The sequence below is a fragment of the Capsicum annuum genome, chromosome 10, assembly GCF_002878395.1.
Source record: "Capsicum annuum cultivar UCD-10X-F1 chromosome 10, UCD10Xv1.1, whole genome shotgun sequence".
Lineage (NCBI taxonomy): Eukaryota > Viridiplantae > Streptophyta > Magnoliopsida > Solanales > Solanaceae > Capsicum > Capsicum annuum.
Genome location: NC_061120.1, coordinates 14,595,622 through 14,611,635, shown reverse-complemented (window position 1 = coordinate 14,611,635; position 16,014 = coordinate 14,595,622). Strand labels below are relative to the sequence as shown.

Below are 16,014 nucleotides of genomic sequence, written 5' to 3'. Positions count from 1 at the left end.
CCTTTACTCCTTCACAAATGGTTTCAATTGAGCCCAATTTGCTGACGCGACAAAAAATGTAAACTACGTGTAATACACACGCTGATGATGTGGCAAAGTGACGAATTAAATAACGACATGTTTCATTCTAATTTAAATAATTATAAAAATAATTTTCTAATATAATTAAATCTAATTTTTTAAAAAATATATATCCCTCCCCCCAGCTACCTACCCTATCCCCCTTTCTTTCCTTCCAAATAATATTTTCTCCATTGTTGAACAGACAAAAGCAAAATAAAAAATAAAAAATGAAGCACCTACCCTGCAGCTGCCTACCCAATCTTCCTCTTCCCTTTCAAATACCCCTTTCTCCATTGTTTAGCATACAAAAGTAAAAAAAATAAATTGAATCTTCTTCTTCACTTATCTCCTAAAAAATTTAAAATTTTTTTTTTTCATTGTGGTTTTCTGTGAAAATGTGGAATCTTTATTTCCGACTGTTATATTTATTCATTCTTTGATCCTTGATGAATATCTCGCCCCTTGCTGATGGATCCTAAGTTGACTGTTCTCGTTCTTATATTATGTGAATTTGAAATCGCTAAACTTGAAATAGATGGGATTTTTTTAATTGCTCGTGGTACTGCTGTCAAGACTTGCAAAATTGAAACATTCTTGACAAATTATTGAAGTACATTTTCTTGTTTTCTCAGTTTCTATTCCATTTGTAGTACTTATGGCACCACAGTGGTGTATGCAGTAGTTTGAGCTACAGGAAGTACAAAATATCTCATGGAAGTAGAATCATGATTGGTGAAACATGTAGTATTCCATGTGACCTTGTCATTTCTTTCTCTTCTTCTGTTTGGTTTTGGTTCTTTTTTTTGTGTCTAGGGGAAATGGGAGTCGGGTTGACCCTTTGTGGTTGGATCGAAAATCATAGATGGCGTAGCTGAGTCATGAAGTGTTTGGTAGGGGAAGAACAAAATCTGTGTCCCTTCTGTTTATTAGCGTAGTATACATGTGAGTTTTGAATTTGATGTTCCGACTTCACATTATACACTAGGAATTGAGATCTGCTTCGAAAATTGACATCTGAGAATTGAATTTGATGTTCCAACTTCATATTCTTTTTTGTTTGATAGATCCATCGTAGACAATGGGGATTCATATTTTGAGCAAGTAAACTGGTAGGATTGTTGACAATTCTAATTCGATTAGAGACACGATATGAAGCTTTATATTTTAATTTTTCTCTAAAAGAGCTGGGATGAAGTTAAACAGAGTGGTTGTTGCAAGTGAATTAGATGTTGTATATGATATTTTTGGTGAGTTATGGAGAAGAAGATGATGCTATTTTTTGTATGTAAAAAAATGAAAAATGGTGAGTTATGGAGAAGAAGATGATGTTTTTTTTCCTTTTTATTTCTTTAATATAGCTTTTTTAATTCGTTGGGTTTTTTATGTGTAATTTTTTTTATTAATTATGGTCTCTCACTCTCCTAATAGAGAGTGTATTACACATGCCACGCCATGTCAGCGCTACGTCAATAATTGTGCTCAATTGAAATGTTTTGTGAAGGAGTAAATGATTTAATAGGTACCTGACCTAATTGAGGTGCCTATACGGAAAAAGTTGAATAGTAAGGGGCCTGTATATGTATTTATCCTTCATTTAAATATAGGTTAATATTTTACCACATGCATAAAAATATTAGATCACATTTTGATGTTAACAAATTTAAATATTTTCCACCTCACAAAAAACATCATGTCTAGATTTCGTACTGGCTATAGTATAAACCGTTAACTAAAATATAAACAAAATACTTATTACCTCGTCGTTTCAATATGTATTTGCTTGAGACATCAAATAAAATTAGTTTTTTTGACCGTGGATGAGCAACAACAAAATCAATTTCTGAAACCCCCAAAATAGTTGCTTTAGCTCTATAGTGGTCGTCTTTCATTTTTCTATCATTGTTAACATTTGTTAGTAGGAAAACAGTCGTAATAGGATTCACAAATTGATATAAAAAGTTAACTTAAAAAAATGATAAAACTTACTTTTTTGCATGAAATTTCAATAGACCTTCCTTAATCCATTGCTTGTACTCCTCATAACACCCCTCGACATATCATTAGATATTAAGAATCCATCAAATGCGTATTTCTGTTTCATTTGCGTGGTCTCATCCTGAATGTCTTTTGAAACAGAAGCAAATTCTGTTAAGTATAGTGACTTGAATATCTTGAATTTATTTCTGATCCTCTTAGCAGGGATTTTTGCAGTTTGATGTGTCCGACAACTGCATCAGAAAAATATGGAGAGAACTGACTATCTGGAATGAAATCCTGAATGAACATTGATTTAGTCGGACTAACAACTATGAGAGAAAGTAAATACACAGGTGCTGTTAAACCTTCCATGATTGCGTCTATCTTGGCTTGAGCAGATTTTGAAATTCTACTTGAATAATCATCATAAAAGAACAAATTTGGTTTATAATGTAAGTTTTGATTTAACATGTTAGTGAAACCGATGACATGCAAAAGAGATTTTATCATATATGTATTTGTTAATAAATTAAAGAACATAATTATTTTCAGTATTTACAATTTTTTCTTATGGATATGAACGATTTTTGTTTTTTCAACATTTGAATTGGCCGATTTTTGATTCACCATAGCATCAACAAGATCATCTAATGTGGCATTATCAATTTCAACACTAAACCCCTCAAACTCTTGTTAGAAAAAAAATAAAACATATCAAAAATAAATGACTTCATTCTTTCAAGGATCAATTTAAACAAATGAGATAATTAACCTTGGAATATTGACTTAGACTATTGTTTCCTCCAAAAAATGCATCCTCAGATAGTTCATCTCGAGACTCGTCGCCTATAATATTATTAGTGTCGCCCACAACCTATAAGTTAGAAATGAGCCTATAATGTATTTGAGGACAATCATATTTTACTGTTACTAATTACGTATATGATAATCATATACATACTATATAACACATATACATTAAAACAAATTACAAGTAGTAGGACACCAGGCAAATATCACGCAAAACAAGAATAAGATATAAACAAAAAAAAGTAAAAAATATCATGATAAATTGTATATGAAACCATATAGATAGACATATTATTTTGTCTGTTTATGTGATATTTTATTATATTTCGACTTTATAAAAAATATTCTTTTTCCTTTGTCTTTCTTGGTTGTGACGATATGCATCCCTTCAGCATGCTCTTGTATTGGGACAACTCTCGTTTGTGAACCTCCCACTTCATGATCCTGTTGAAATTAATAATTAATATAGAGTTAAGGAAAAGGCATAATTAACCTTAAAAAAAGGCATAATTAACCTTATAATAATTCAACTTTGAACTTACATTAATTTCTTTCTTTTCTTCCCAACATTTACGTCTACCCCATCTATGTAAACATTAATAGAATCCATAAGTATGTATATAAAATTTATAAGTATATGAATTTTCATAAAAAGATGAAAATTTCATGATGCTTGTGAACTACAGCTCTCAGTATAGTGCATATGTGTTCGTATATGTCTCTCATATATATATATATATATATAATGTATATAGACTGGCAACTACTAAGTCACCCTCACATTACTGAAAAAACACACATAATGCTGCACAACTAACAATCATATTCAAAAATTAAAAAATTAAAAAACATTACATTACTAAAAAAACATTGATATGTATATTGCCTAAACCCCCCCCCCCCCCCTCAAAGAATACTGCGAAACCTATTAATAGCATAGAACTTACTATTATGTATATAGACTATACATAACAATAACATGCATACATAACAGCCTAATATGTATATTTCTCCAACTAAACAACTCTTAGACTACATAAACTACAAAAAATGTCATATATTAGTCTGTGATGTACATGAATTATATATATCAGTGTAGATCATTAGTGTTACGTATAAGAATGTGAATCCTAATTTTAACATATTTTGTATGTATGTGAATATTTATTCATGTATCATCTACTTGTGAAAAAGGTCAAAGGCTGAAGTTATGGATATAATCCATATACAAATACAGTATCGTACTTATATAAAGTGGATTCAGTATAAATTATCTTTTTTCTGTGTGTTTGTTGTGTGTCAACATCTGCACCAGTTCGACATGTTGTTTAACAATTAAGTCATTTCCGTCTTCATGTTATTTAATAACAATTAGATCATGAAGATTTTCAAATTTTTGATCAACTTGCACATAAAAAAAAACACAACAACATCTGAGTATATTCTTAAATAGTTTTATAGTGTTTGAATTTATGAAATTACTTACATAAAACTATATAAACGAATTTATCTCATCCAAATTGCCATTCATAGTGGAATGATGAATAGACTTGCTAGAAGATGAGGGACACAACTTTCTTGCGTAAACATACACTGAAGAGCCTTTAGAAATTATAGGATTTTTGATTCTTGAATCACCTTCGACTGTTGATTTCTCTGTTGACATATCTCTTCTTGAAACACTAGTTGGTGTTTTCTGTCTTTCTTGCACCTCAACAGTTTTTGCATCAAAACGAGCTGTCATCCTCTTCTTCATAGGTTGTGTAACTGATGTATCAGTATCGAAACCTACATTTTAAAGAATTTTAGGTGGTGTTAATTTACTAGAATCCATAAAACCTTGGGGCGCGGAGTATGAATGTGTATGTATGTCATCATCAACCCTTTTACCATGACGATCTGCCAAAGTATCAGGTTGTAACGCCCCAAAATCGAGTCCCAAGATGGCATACGATGCTTAGGGTCACAAGTGACCCCAAGCTAACCCTTCTACAGGCATAACTCATAAGCAACTGAATAAAATGCTTACATCTGTATAAAATCAGCGAGAAACATAAAGCTTTTTTGAAATTTATCAATACAAATCTGAACTTTACAAAATTACAACTCTGCTTTTACCAAAATAAAACTGAAACTGAATACATTAACTCTACTGACTGTTTATGAAGCCTCTACTAGTACTGATATTAGATATCCAGGTCATGACTCCCTACTATCCCAACTCAATACAACTGAAATAGGAAAATAAAGAACTGCTCAAACTTTCTATCTGGCTCAAACCCTTGAATAAAAAGGATTCATCACCTGCTGACTGGAAGCTGCGAGCTGACTGAATCTGAATATGCATACTAAGTCTTGTACCTCCATTATGAGACAATGTTGCACATAGACGTATATGTGGATCAACACTTTGGGAATGTGCAGAGTATATGGGGGTGCAATGCAATAAGTAAATAATATCTCAATATCATCATAGTTTATAAAATTATGCATGCTAACATAAATGACGCATATAGCTTGAATAATATCTGAAATATAAATATCATAAATCATAAATAATGAAACATGTATAAACCTCGTGAGTCATTTAACTTGCTTCTAAAATCTGTATTCTCTACTTATTCTCAAAATTTGTAAGCTAGATGAAATTTGAAACTCATTTTGTATAGTCAACTCTTTAACTCAATACTCTAAATCAATAAAACTATTTCAAGAGTGGGGGACATCTTTGGGAGTTTCTTCTAACCGACATAAACCATGTGAGCTACATAGAATTCAACGTCTTACCCACGTTGGGATGAGCTGTTCTATCCTTGCCATTGGATAGAACCTTAACTTTAGTGATCACTATCTTAACCCACTTAGGGTATATCAAAAACCTACGGGGGCACGTAGTTCTGGGGCATGAGACCTCAAAATCAAGATCAACTCGATGCTAAATACTACTCCCTTACTTAGCTCAGAACTTTAGAAAATTCACCTTAAAACATTTCAATAATATGCAATGGGAGCTAAAACGCATCCCCTTTATCTCAAAATCAAGGATGTAGATTTCTTTCTTAACTTAAGATCAAAACTTACTTCTTTCGTGAAATCTTGATAGACTTATCATGAATAAGCTTTAAAGCTTCAATAACATAGAAATATATGCACTCTTCCTGAAACACTTTAAAAAGTATCAATAAGTCATTCTTAAAGACTCACAATTTCACAATAAGGCTCAATTCACGACAACAAATCTTGGAAATTCTTAAAAATATGATATCAATATAGAAATGTGCAATTTATATCATGAACTCTCAATTTATATCATAATTAAATAAGATAATTATGCAATTCAAGACTTGAACAATTTCATAATCTCATAAACTTGAAATATAGCAAAATAATATGAATTCATCTTCAAAATACGAAATTCTTTAAGAAAAACTAAAACTTTTGGGCACAAGAATGAAAGGGTGTTCTTGTTCAAAACCCACATACCTTATTTAGCTTGATTTGGTAGAACAAGATGACTTTTGAAGCCTTGAGAGTTTTTCTTGAAAGTTCTAGGATAGTGGTGCTTGATTCTTGAGTGTTCTTGGAGAAGTTCTTGAATTCTTGGTCTTGGGGCTTGATCTTGAAAGAAACCTTAACCTTGTGGTTGAAGGTATGTAGAGAATTTTGAGATGTTTAACTAAAGAGAATAGAAGAAAAATACATTTCTTGAGGGTTATAAGTCGTGGGAAGTGAAGAAAAAAGACCAAAATACCCTTACTAAACCGTTGCCCAATTGCTGAAAATCTCGGCTGATGACCAAGGCTGATAAGCCATCAGACTAGTGATAAGTCATCAGAAATGTCATCACTTGGGAGTTGGATTTTATGGGTTTCTGCCTAAGGCTGACGATATTTGTGATAAACCATCAGACTTGTGATAAGTCGTCACAAATGTCGTCACTTGGGGCTGAAATTTATGGGTTTCTACCTACGGCTGATGACATTTGCTAATATATCGTCAGAAACATGATAAGTTATCAGAAATATTGTCAGGAATGTGATAAGGCGTCAGAAATGTTGTCACTCAGTTTTCCAGGCTGACATGCTGGAGTAAAATAGGCATAAAATTTTGCTTTGTTATCGGATTTAGTCGAAATTGATATGGTTGGAAATAAAATTCGAAGAGCTTTCATTTGATATATTGTAGGCCACCTAGTTCGTCACATACAAGGAGTTATGGTTGATTGAAGTCGACTCAAGTTTCGACGCTCACTAAAACTCGAACGATAGGAAAGCTTTCAACTTGACCTTGAGTTAGAGGATCTCTATGATCTCAATTCATGCTCAAATAGGTTCCTACAGTACATAATTGATTAACATACCAAATTTACATAGGATTTATGTCTTTTGGAACATCTACACGTAGAAAATATGGTTTTCATTGTAGCCTGAAATACGGGGTGCTACATTATCTCCCCTTGGGATCATTCGTCCCCAAATATTGCTCTTTAGGTTAAGAATATAGAGAAAACTGAGGATACATAGTTGAAATAACTTATTAAACTGAATCTATATCTTTTTAAACTTTGGCATACTTCGATGAATGCATATACTCATGATAAGAATAGCTATCTAACTGAATCTTTAATTATAGAGGAGATGAATGACGGAAGGTTGTTACCTTCGTCTGAATCTGAGCTAACTTGCCTTTTTTGCTTATTTTTGAAGAGCTCACTCATGCTGAGGGTTTAGAATTTGCTTGATGTGCTCATGGTGCGATCGTACTTATAGACTGTGAGGTGATAATTTATGCAGGCACAAATCATGAGAAAACAAGGCTAAGATCACACAATGGGTATCACAGTGTCTGAGATGGAATACTTGGAAAATGAAGATCGTTCGATGAATATTTATGAATTGAATCATGACTAGATATCCTAATTCTGAAATTGATGCCTGATACATATACTGAGCTGAATTCGCAATTGCAAAACTATTTTGGAATTATCGTACTTATGAAACTTCAGGTAGTAAAACTAGGCTAGTTCAAAAAATAGAAATCCATAGAAATCTATGTGCCTGATTGTTAAACTGAACTGCTGTTTATCCAAACTGAATCATACTAGATACTCATGCTCAAGTGGAGGGTTTCTTCAACACCCCTCTAGGGAGTTCTAACAATTTGAAGGAGCCAAGAATTTTTGGTCAAGATCTGAACAAGACATCTGAATAAGGGATTACAATATTGCTACAATTCCATAGCTTGGAATCATAGACCTTTGAATCGTAGACTGGGGTAGAATTTACTAGGCTTTAGGCAATGCAATACCTTACTTAAAACTTAGACACACTTCTAAAATATTCTGTCAACTAATCTTTTACCTTAAAAACCATACTTATTGATTCATCTTCGAATTCTAACAAGGTTGTTGATATTTTCAACTACTCATGTCTAAACTGAACTAAATTCCCTCACCATCTTCAAGCCTAACCCACAATCGTAGGGTATACCACATAACACTATACTACTAGTCTGAATCGTAATTCAACATACCCTACACTTCACAACTTCTCATCTCATGAAAATCCTCATTACTACTGTAACACCTTAATTTTCTGAACCAAAATGCTACACGGTGCTCATGACCCCGAAGGACCACAAGCTAACCCATGACTGATATATGTACTTGTAAACTGCATAATATCTCATAAAATATGCAAAAACATGAATACTGATGCATATTTGAAAAACATGGTATAACAATACCAAAAAGAAACATAAATACAAAAGTCTGAACATCTAATCTGAGATCTAGTCTGAAAGCCTCTAACTGAACTGACTAAGGATTTGAAGGTCTCCAACTAACTCCATGAACTGAAAAACTAATTTGAAATGCTGTAATAAAGTAATAATAATATTGTCCTCGAATGAAGAGGAGCACTGACTGGTGAAATTTGCAATACTAGTGCTGCTCTAAAACTCGTGCCTCTATACCTATGGCATCAAATTAAACACCATAGCGTGAATACGTCAGTACGACTGAATGTAATGAGTATACGACTGAGGTAGGCTAAATTCAAAGGGTTTTATATGTATGAACAATGCCGACTGATGTGAACGTGAGAATACATACATACATAACTGCAACTAAACTCATGGTGATACTGAGTCTGAACACTGACAATAAAAATTTACTGATGTTGAGCTACTGAATGACTGAGTTTACTGATATTGAGATGTTGAATGATTGAGTTTACTGATATTGATATGTAATTCACTAATAAGTGAGGAACTGATACTATATTACTGAATACTGGGAGACTGATACTATATTACTGATAAAGGAATGATTGTTTCTGATAGTTCTGATTATGAAGAACTGATTTGATTAGCCATGTATAACAGTCCTGAAACTGAGCTCGTGATAACATGAATATTGAGTATGAATACTAATGACATGTATTTACTGATAATATATCATGATTGATAACTGAATTTTGATAATTGATATATCTGATAACATGAGTTTTGATAACTGATAGCATGAATGACTGTATCTGACAGTCCTAAATCTGATGGAACTAGCTGAGTTCTGTACTGTATCTGATAGTCCTGAAAAACTACCTGAGTTATTTTACTGAGACTGATACTGAAATTATGGGAAGTAGTTATCTAACCGACATGCCCTAAATACGCTATAATAGCTAAGCTGGGGTTCAATCTCTGCCCTGATTGGAAGGGTGTCAATACCACGCCACTAGTAAGGACAAGCTGTGAGTGACCCTCATCTGGCAGGTACTCTAATAAGAACGGTGGGAACCCTCATCTGACAGGTTAATCCACCTCATCTACCCTCAACTGATAGGTATTGATGTCTCAACCTATGCTGTCTATATAGTTCTGGAACGCAATGACTACTTCTAAGAATCACACCCTCTACAGGTAGGTGAGTTCCCATCCTTGGGTTCGCTCGGTGCAGAATCCTACTCCCAACTAAATGACACTGAACTGATTATACTGAATGATTTCCTAGTTCATACTAGAATTAATTGAACAATTACTGATTGTTCTATTTAACTGAACTGAACATGGACTGAGTTTATTGAGTTTCGATGACTAGCGGAACACTATTGAATTCTGTTAACTGACTAAATGCTACTGAGTTCTATTAGCTGACTGATTTTACTGATGTCTGAACTGAATATTGAACTAAATTGTACTGATACTGAGATTTACTGAATTCCATATACTGACGAAATATTACTGAGATTACGTAGATTACTGAGTACTGAGTAAAACTGAACTGATACTGCCTTTACATGAGTTTTCCTGAGTCATGAGACTGACTGAAGTCTACTGAACATGACTTGACTGAGAGTATCGTGAAAACATGACATGGCTCTAGGCACACAACTTTATTTTTTTAGGTACAAGTACCACAGGACTCGATGGAAGGAAACTGATACACATGACATGACTTGATCACAAGATTTGAATCCATAATTCACAATATCATAAGCAGGGGATAGTATACTTCATGTATTTATTCAGCATTTCAAACATGATAGGAAAAGCATAGATATATTTTGTGTACATAATTTATATCTCCATTATCATACATGCTTTATACCACAACAATAACAATACATAATTTGCATGGAAATTCATATTGGAGTGTATGACTAACATGAACTTGTTATTTAGATATCATGAAATCATGTAAATATGAAGTTCTAACATACTAGGCATTTTATCGAACACCTTGCATGCATTCTTTAAAGCATAGGTGGATTTCATACTTGCATTCTATCAATCCACCTAAAGATCATGTTTTCTAACTAGCAACATAACTTTCATGAGATATACAGTCACGATACTATTATATAGCAAAACAAACAAGCATCAACATGGGTATGATCATATCACCACAACCAACCAAGCTTTTGTATTTTAAAGATTGATTCTTGAACTCCACGTACGAAAAAAATCTGTGGATGAACACTACGCATACCTTGGAAGGGAGGTTCTTGATGATTGACGGAGGAATTTCCTTGAAATTTGATTTTCAAGCTTGATTGTGCAACCCTAGTTGTTTTTCTCCTATGGTGCGCTTGGATAAGGAACATTGAGATGTTAATAGGTTTGTAATGTGTTTAGAAGCTATAAATTTCGTGAGGTTAATTTTAGGGACATGTAAGGAGTGTTAAAAGACTTAACTACCCTCAAAATAACTCAAAAATTAAGTGTTTTCGTGGCTGAAATCATACATAGGTGCCGCCTATGATATTGCCTATATTTACATAGGCGTCGCATATGATATCACCTATATTTACATAGGCGCCGCATATGGTATCTCCTATATTTACATAGGCTCCGCATATGATATCGCCTATACTTTCCAGTGGCCATGTGCGATTGGTTAGGCGACACATTCTACTTTGAAAGACCATAACTCCTTGCTCGGGTGTCAGATTTTGATGAAATTAGTATTGTTGGAAAGCTAATTCGATTCTCTACAATTTGGTAGGTCTAAATCTTCCAAAATGTCACATATAAATCACGTTATTCTTTTTCAAAGATGACCCTTACAAAATCAAACACTAAGACTTGATGGATTCAAAAACTCTTAGCTTGCATCACTCTAAGCGACTCGTATGAGCATGCTTAAGACATCGCAAGCTATCCTATCGCTAGGATATTCATTGTAAGTCATGCACTTAAATGCTACTCACAGGATAGGAGGTTTCATACATAGGAAAACTTATTCACTTGCTAGCTTAGAAATATGCGGGGTATTACAACTACTCCAACAACCACATTCAACCTCGTACTAGACATTTTATTAATGTGCAGTGCATTCATCTAAATATACAAACATGATGTTCAAGCCTCACTTCTATAACCATATATGCATTTCTAAACACACTCCCCTAAAATAGCTTTGTCACAACTTACAAACCTCTATCAAGATCAACTTCCATGCACTACTCCTAAGAAGACATACATAAGATTTCAACTACCCAAACATCTCATATAAAACTTTGACTAACCATGATGGGTATTAAAAACTTGGCTTCAATATTACTTTACACTTTACTGCCTTAGCTAAAATAAGCATACAATGATCTTCCAGTAACAAGAAATGTTTACTCTCTCCCATCCAGACAACTGATTATCATCACTATCTTGATCGAAGGAAAGGTAATAGAAGGTTAGAACATGAGGGCCCAAAATATGAGGGGATACTATAAATAACTTGACACTCAATTAAGGCTTGAGGAATAGAATAGATAGCATCATGGACTTATTAAAGAAGTATGATCTGAGGACATGCAAGATATAAATCCGAATTCCATTGATCATTAAAAGTATTGCTTAAGTACTTGGACTGAACATACTGTAAAGCTTGAGTACATGAGTCATGAGTTGCATAACCTGAATTTGGAGTTCATAACTTATGAAATGTGATTCCAACTGCTGAAAGAACTGGAACTCCTCATTTTTGGGAACTAGGAGAGTACATAATTCTCCATAATATGCATGAACATGAATTAAGATCATGGAACTGAACATAAGGCATAAGTTGGTTATTTGACAATTGAAAATACTGAAATAAGATTGGGTCAAGCATTAATCTTTCTCATAATTATTCTATAAATTATTGGTACATCTACTAGAATCTGAAGGCTTGACTATCATCTCCCCTTTAGATGTAAGCCATCACTCTAAGGCTATGAACCACTATATAAACTCTAGTCTAACTATAATCATTTTACTCTAGAGTCTGGGATATAGCAACACACATGAACAAAAGAATTTAACCCGAATGACTACACCTGAAAGTATAAAACCAACTTCTAATACTCACTTATAAGCTACACCCTATCTTTCTATAGACCCAATAGTCATCATATAACACTTGAACACTTACTAACTTTGAATTTGCATGAGCATCCCCATAGTTGGAGTGCACATAATCTAGTGCTTCAACTCTTATTCCTATTAGCTAAATCTTCGAAATTTCAAACTTAGATTCTAACACTTAACATGGGTATCTCGAAACCTTTAATGGACCATACAACTTTTTTCATAGTCTACCAATATCATGCTTGTAAACTTATGTTTCTAAACCATGAGAATCACATTCATACTTAAAGAGGCTCAACATCTTCAATCAAACTCCTTAACTTGGCTACAAGAACATTATACATTATCTAACTAGTATTCTACACCTAACATCTCAACGGTACTACTGACCCCACAACATGAAATAATTCTAAAAAAAAAATAATGCAGCCCCATAGCACGTTGGGCATACTTTTGCATCATAAATACAATGTCAAACTTGATAATGAATCAAGTAAACTTATGCTCCTGCATACACTGTCCAAACCTATTATATCACTTCCCTATAACTAGTATTATTAGCCAAGAAATTATCACATCCACCTTCATGACCACCAATCATTCAAACTTAATACATAGTGCTTTTCTCACTTGGAAGCTATAGAATAAAACAAATCAAGAATAACTAGCCCACTTGAACCTCATAATAATGATAATCGATCATAAACATATGGCCTATCTTATTTACAATCCATTACCACATCCTCCTTCTACACATCATTACTATCCACCTATCTATACACCTAAACTTCTTTCGTAGATCTATAAGTTTCAACCAGCACAAAAATAATAAAATGCACAACAAGTTGCTAGTGAATCGAAATAGGCCTCACACGACTTCACTAGACTTTGATTTTTAAACAAAATAATGATAACAAGGTTACAAGAGATAGAAACTTGACACAAAATATTCAATAATATAAGAATACACATCTTATTCTGTCTTACTTGCATGACTTATAAGAGTGAGGACATAACTCTAATCTTGATAGACTTATTACACACTAGAATGCTACTCTTAAGCCGCTTTGTATGACTTCTAAAGCTTCTTGCTAGACAATTTGAGATCGTTATTTGAGGAGGAACTGGAACTTTCTTATCATGCTATCTCAAGAATAATAAATTGATAGGGAAGTATAGCTTTGCATTATAGATTCTGAGGAGGAATCTGGAAGTACATCTGACTTGGGCTTAGTGCATGACTTTTATGAATCATGAATAAAGCACTTAAATCATCAGAACTCAAAAGCACTAATGGGATAATTTCTAGCTCTCTTACAATCCGATAGCTATCTGTGGAGACTGTCTGAGAAAGCACTATCTGTAAAGATTTAAGCATGACTATTTTTGATACATTGAAAATAAGGCAGAGATAGCTTAGATAGAGTAAGATGAGAATTTGTATAAGTTTCTTAAAGAACATTTCTATAGCACTATCTGAGACTTGAAAGAATGGAGATATTTTGTAAGTACCTTGTAGCCTCTCGAAGAAAAGTATAGACATCTACGTACCATTCCGCAAGACTCTACTAGACATGGCTTCACAGATACCCTAGGACACTTGAACTCTGTGCTCTGATACCAAGTTTGTAACGACCCAAAATTGGGTCCCGAGATGTCACATGGTGCTTAGGGTCACAAGTGGCCCCAAGCTAACCCTTCTACTGGCATAACTCATAAGCAACTGAATAAAATGCTTAAATTTGTATAAAATCAGTGAGAACATAAAAATTTTCTGAACTTGATCAATACAAATCTGAACTTTACAAGATTGCAACTCTGCTTTTACCAAAATAAAACTAAAACTAAATACGTTAACTCTACTGACTGTCTATGAAGCATCTACTAGTACTGACTTTAGATAGCCGGGTCATGACTCCCAACTATCCCAACTTAATACGACTGGAATAGAAAAATAAAGAACTGTTTAAATTGTTTATCTGGATCAAACCCTTGAAAAAAGGATTCATAACCTGCTGACTGGAAGCTGCGAGCTAACTGAATCTGAATGTGCATACTAAGTCTTGTACCTACATTATGAGACAATGTAGCACATAGACGTATATGTGGATCAACACTTTGGGAATGTACTGAGTATATGGGGATGCAATGCAATAAGTAAACAATATCTTAATATCATTATAGTTTATAAAATTATGCATGCTGACATAAATGACGCACATAGCTTGAATAATATCTAAAATATAAATCTCATAAATCATGAATAATGAAACATGTATAAATCTCGTGAGTTATTTAAATAGCTTCTAAAATCTGTATTCTCCACTTATTGTCAAAACTAGTAAGCTAGATGAAATCTGGAACTCATTCTGTATAGTTAACTCTTTATCTCAATACTTTAAATTAATAAAAGTATTTCAAGAGTGGGGGACATCTTTTGGAGTTTCTTCTAACCGACATAAACCATGTGAGCTACATGGAGTCCAACTTCTCACCCACGTTGGGGAGAGCTGTTCTATCCTTGCCATCTGATAGAACCTTAACTTTAGTGATCACTATCTTAACCCACTTGGGGTATATCAGAAACCTACAGGGGCATATAGTTCTGAGGAATGAGACCTCAGAATCAAGCCCAACTCGGTGCTAAATATTGCTCCCTTACTTAGCTTAGAACTTTAGAAAATCCACCTTAAAATATTTCAATAAGATGCAATGGGAGCCAAAACGCATCCCCTTTATCTCAAAATCAAGGATGTGGATTTCTTTCTTAACTTAAGATCAAAACTCACTTCTTTCGTGAAATCTTGATAGACTTATCATGAATAAGATTTAAAGTCTCAATAACATATAAATTTATGTACTCTTCTTGAAACATTTTAAAAGTATCAATAAGTCATTCTCAAAGACTCACAATTTCACAATAAGGCTCAATTCACGACAATAAATCTTGGAAATTCTTAAAAATATGATATCAATATAGGAATGTGCAATTCATGTCATGAATTCTCAATTTATATCATAATTAAATAAGATAATCATGCAATTAAAGACTTGAACAATTCCATAATCTCATAAACTTGAAATATAGCAAAATAATATGAATTCATCTTGAAAATACGAAATTCATTAAGAAAAACTAAAACTTTTGGGCACAAAAACGAAAGGGTGTTCTTATTCAAAACCGAAATACCTTATTTAGCTTGATTTGGTAGAACAAGATGACTTTTGAAGCCTTGAGAGTTTTTCTTGAAAGTTTTAGGACGGTGGTTTTTGATTCTTGAGTGTTCTTGGAGAAGTTCTTGAATTCTTGGTCTTGGG

General features: G+C 33.4%; 1 protein-coding gene across 2 annotated transcripts in view; it reads left to right on the top strand.

Moving 5' to 3' along the window:
* The window catches only part of LOC107844878, a 7,979-nt gene extending 5,386 nt beyond the window's left edge, over positions 1–2,593 (top strand). Inside the window, exon 2 of one of the 2 annotated variants that reach the window (XM_016689212.2) lies at positions 2,263–2,593. In XM_016689212.2, the coding sequence (XP_016544698.1) occupies positions 2,263–2,279 (17 nt within the window). In that variant the 3' untranslated portion in view covers positions 2,280–2,593. The remainder of the gene's footprint in view (positions 1–2,262) is intronic. The other variant, XM_047398509.1, reaches the window with a different exon arrangement.
* The last annotated feature ends 13,421 nt before the right edge of the window (positions 2,594–16,014 follow it).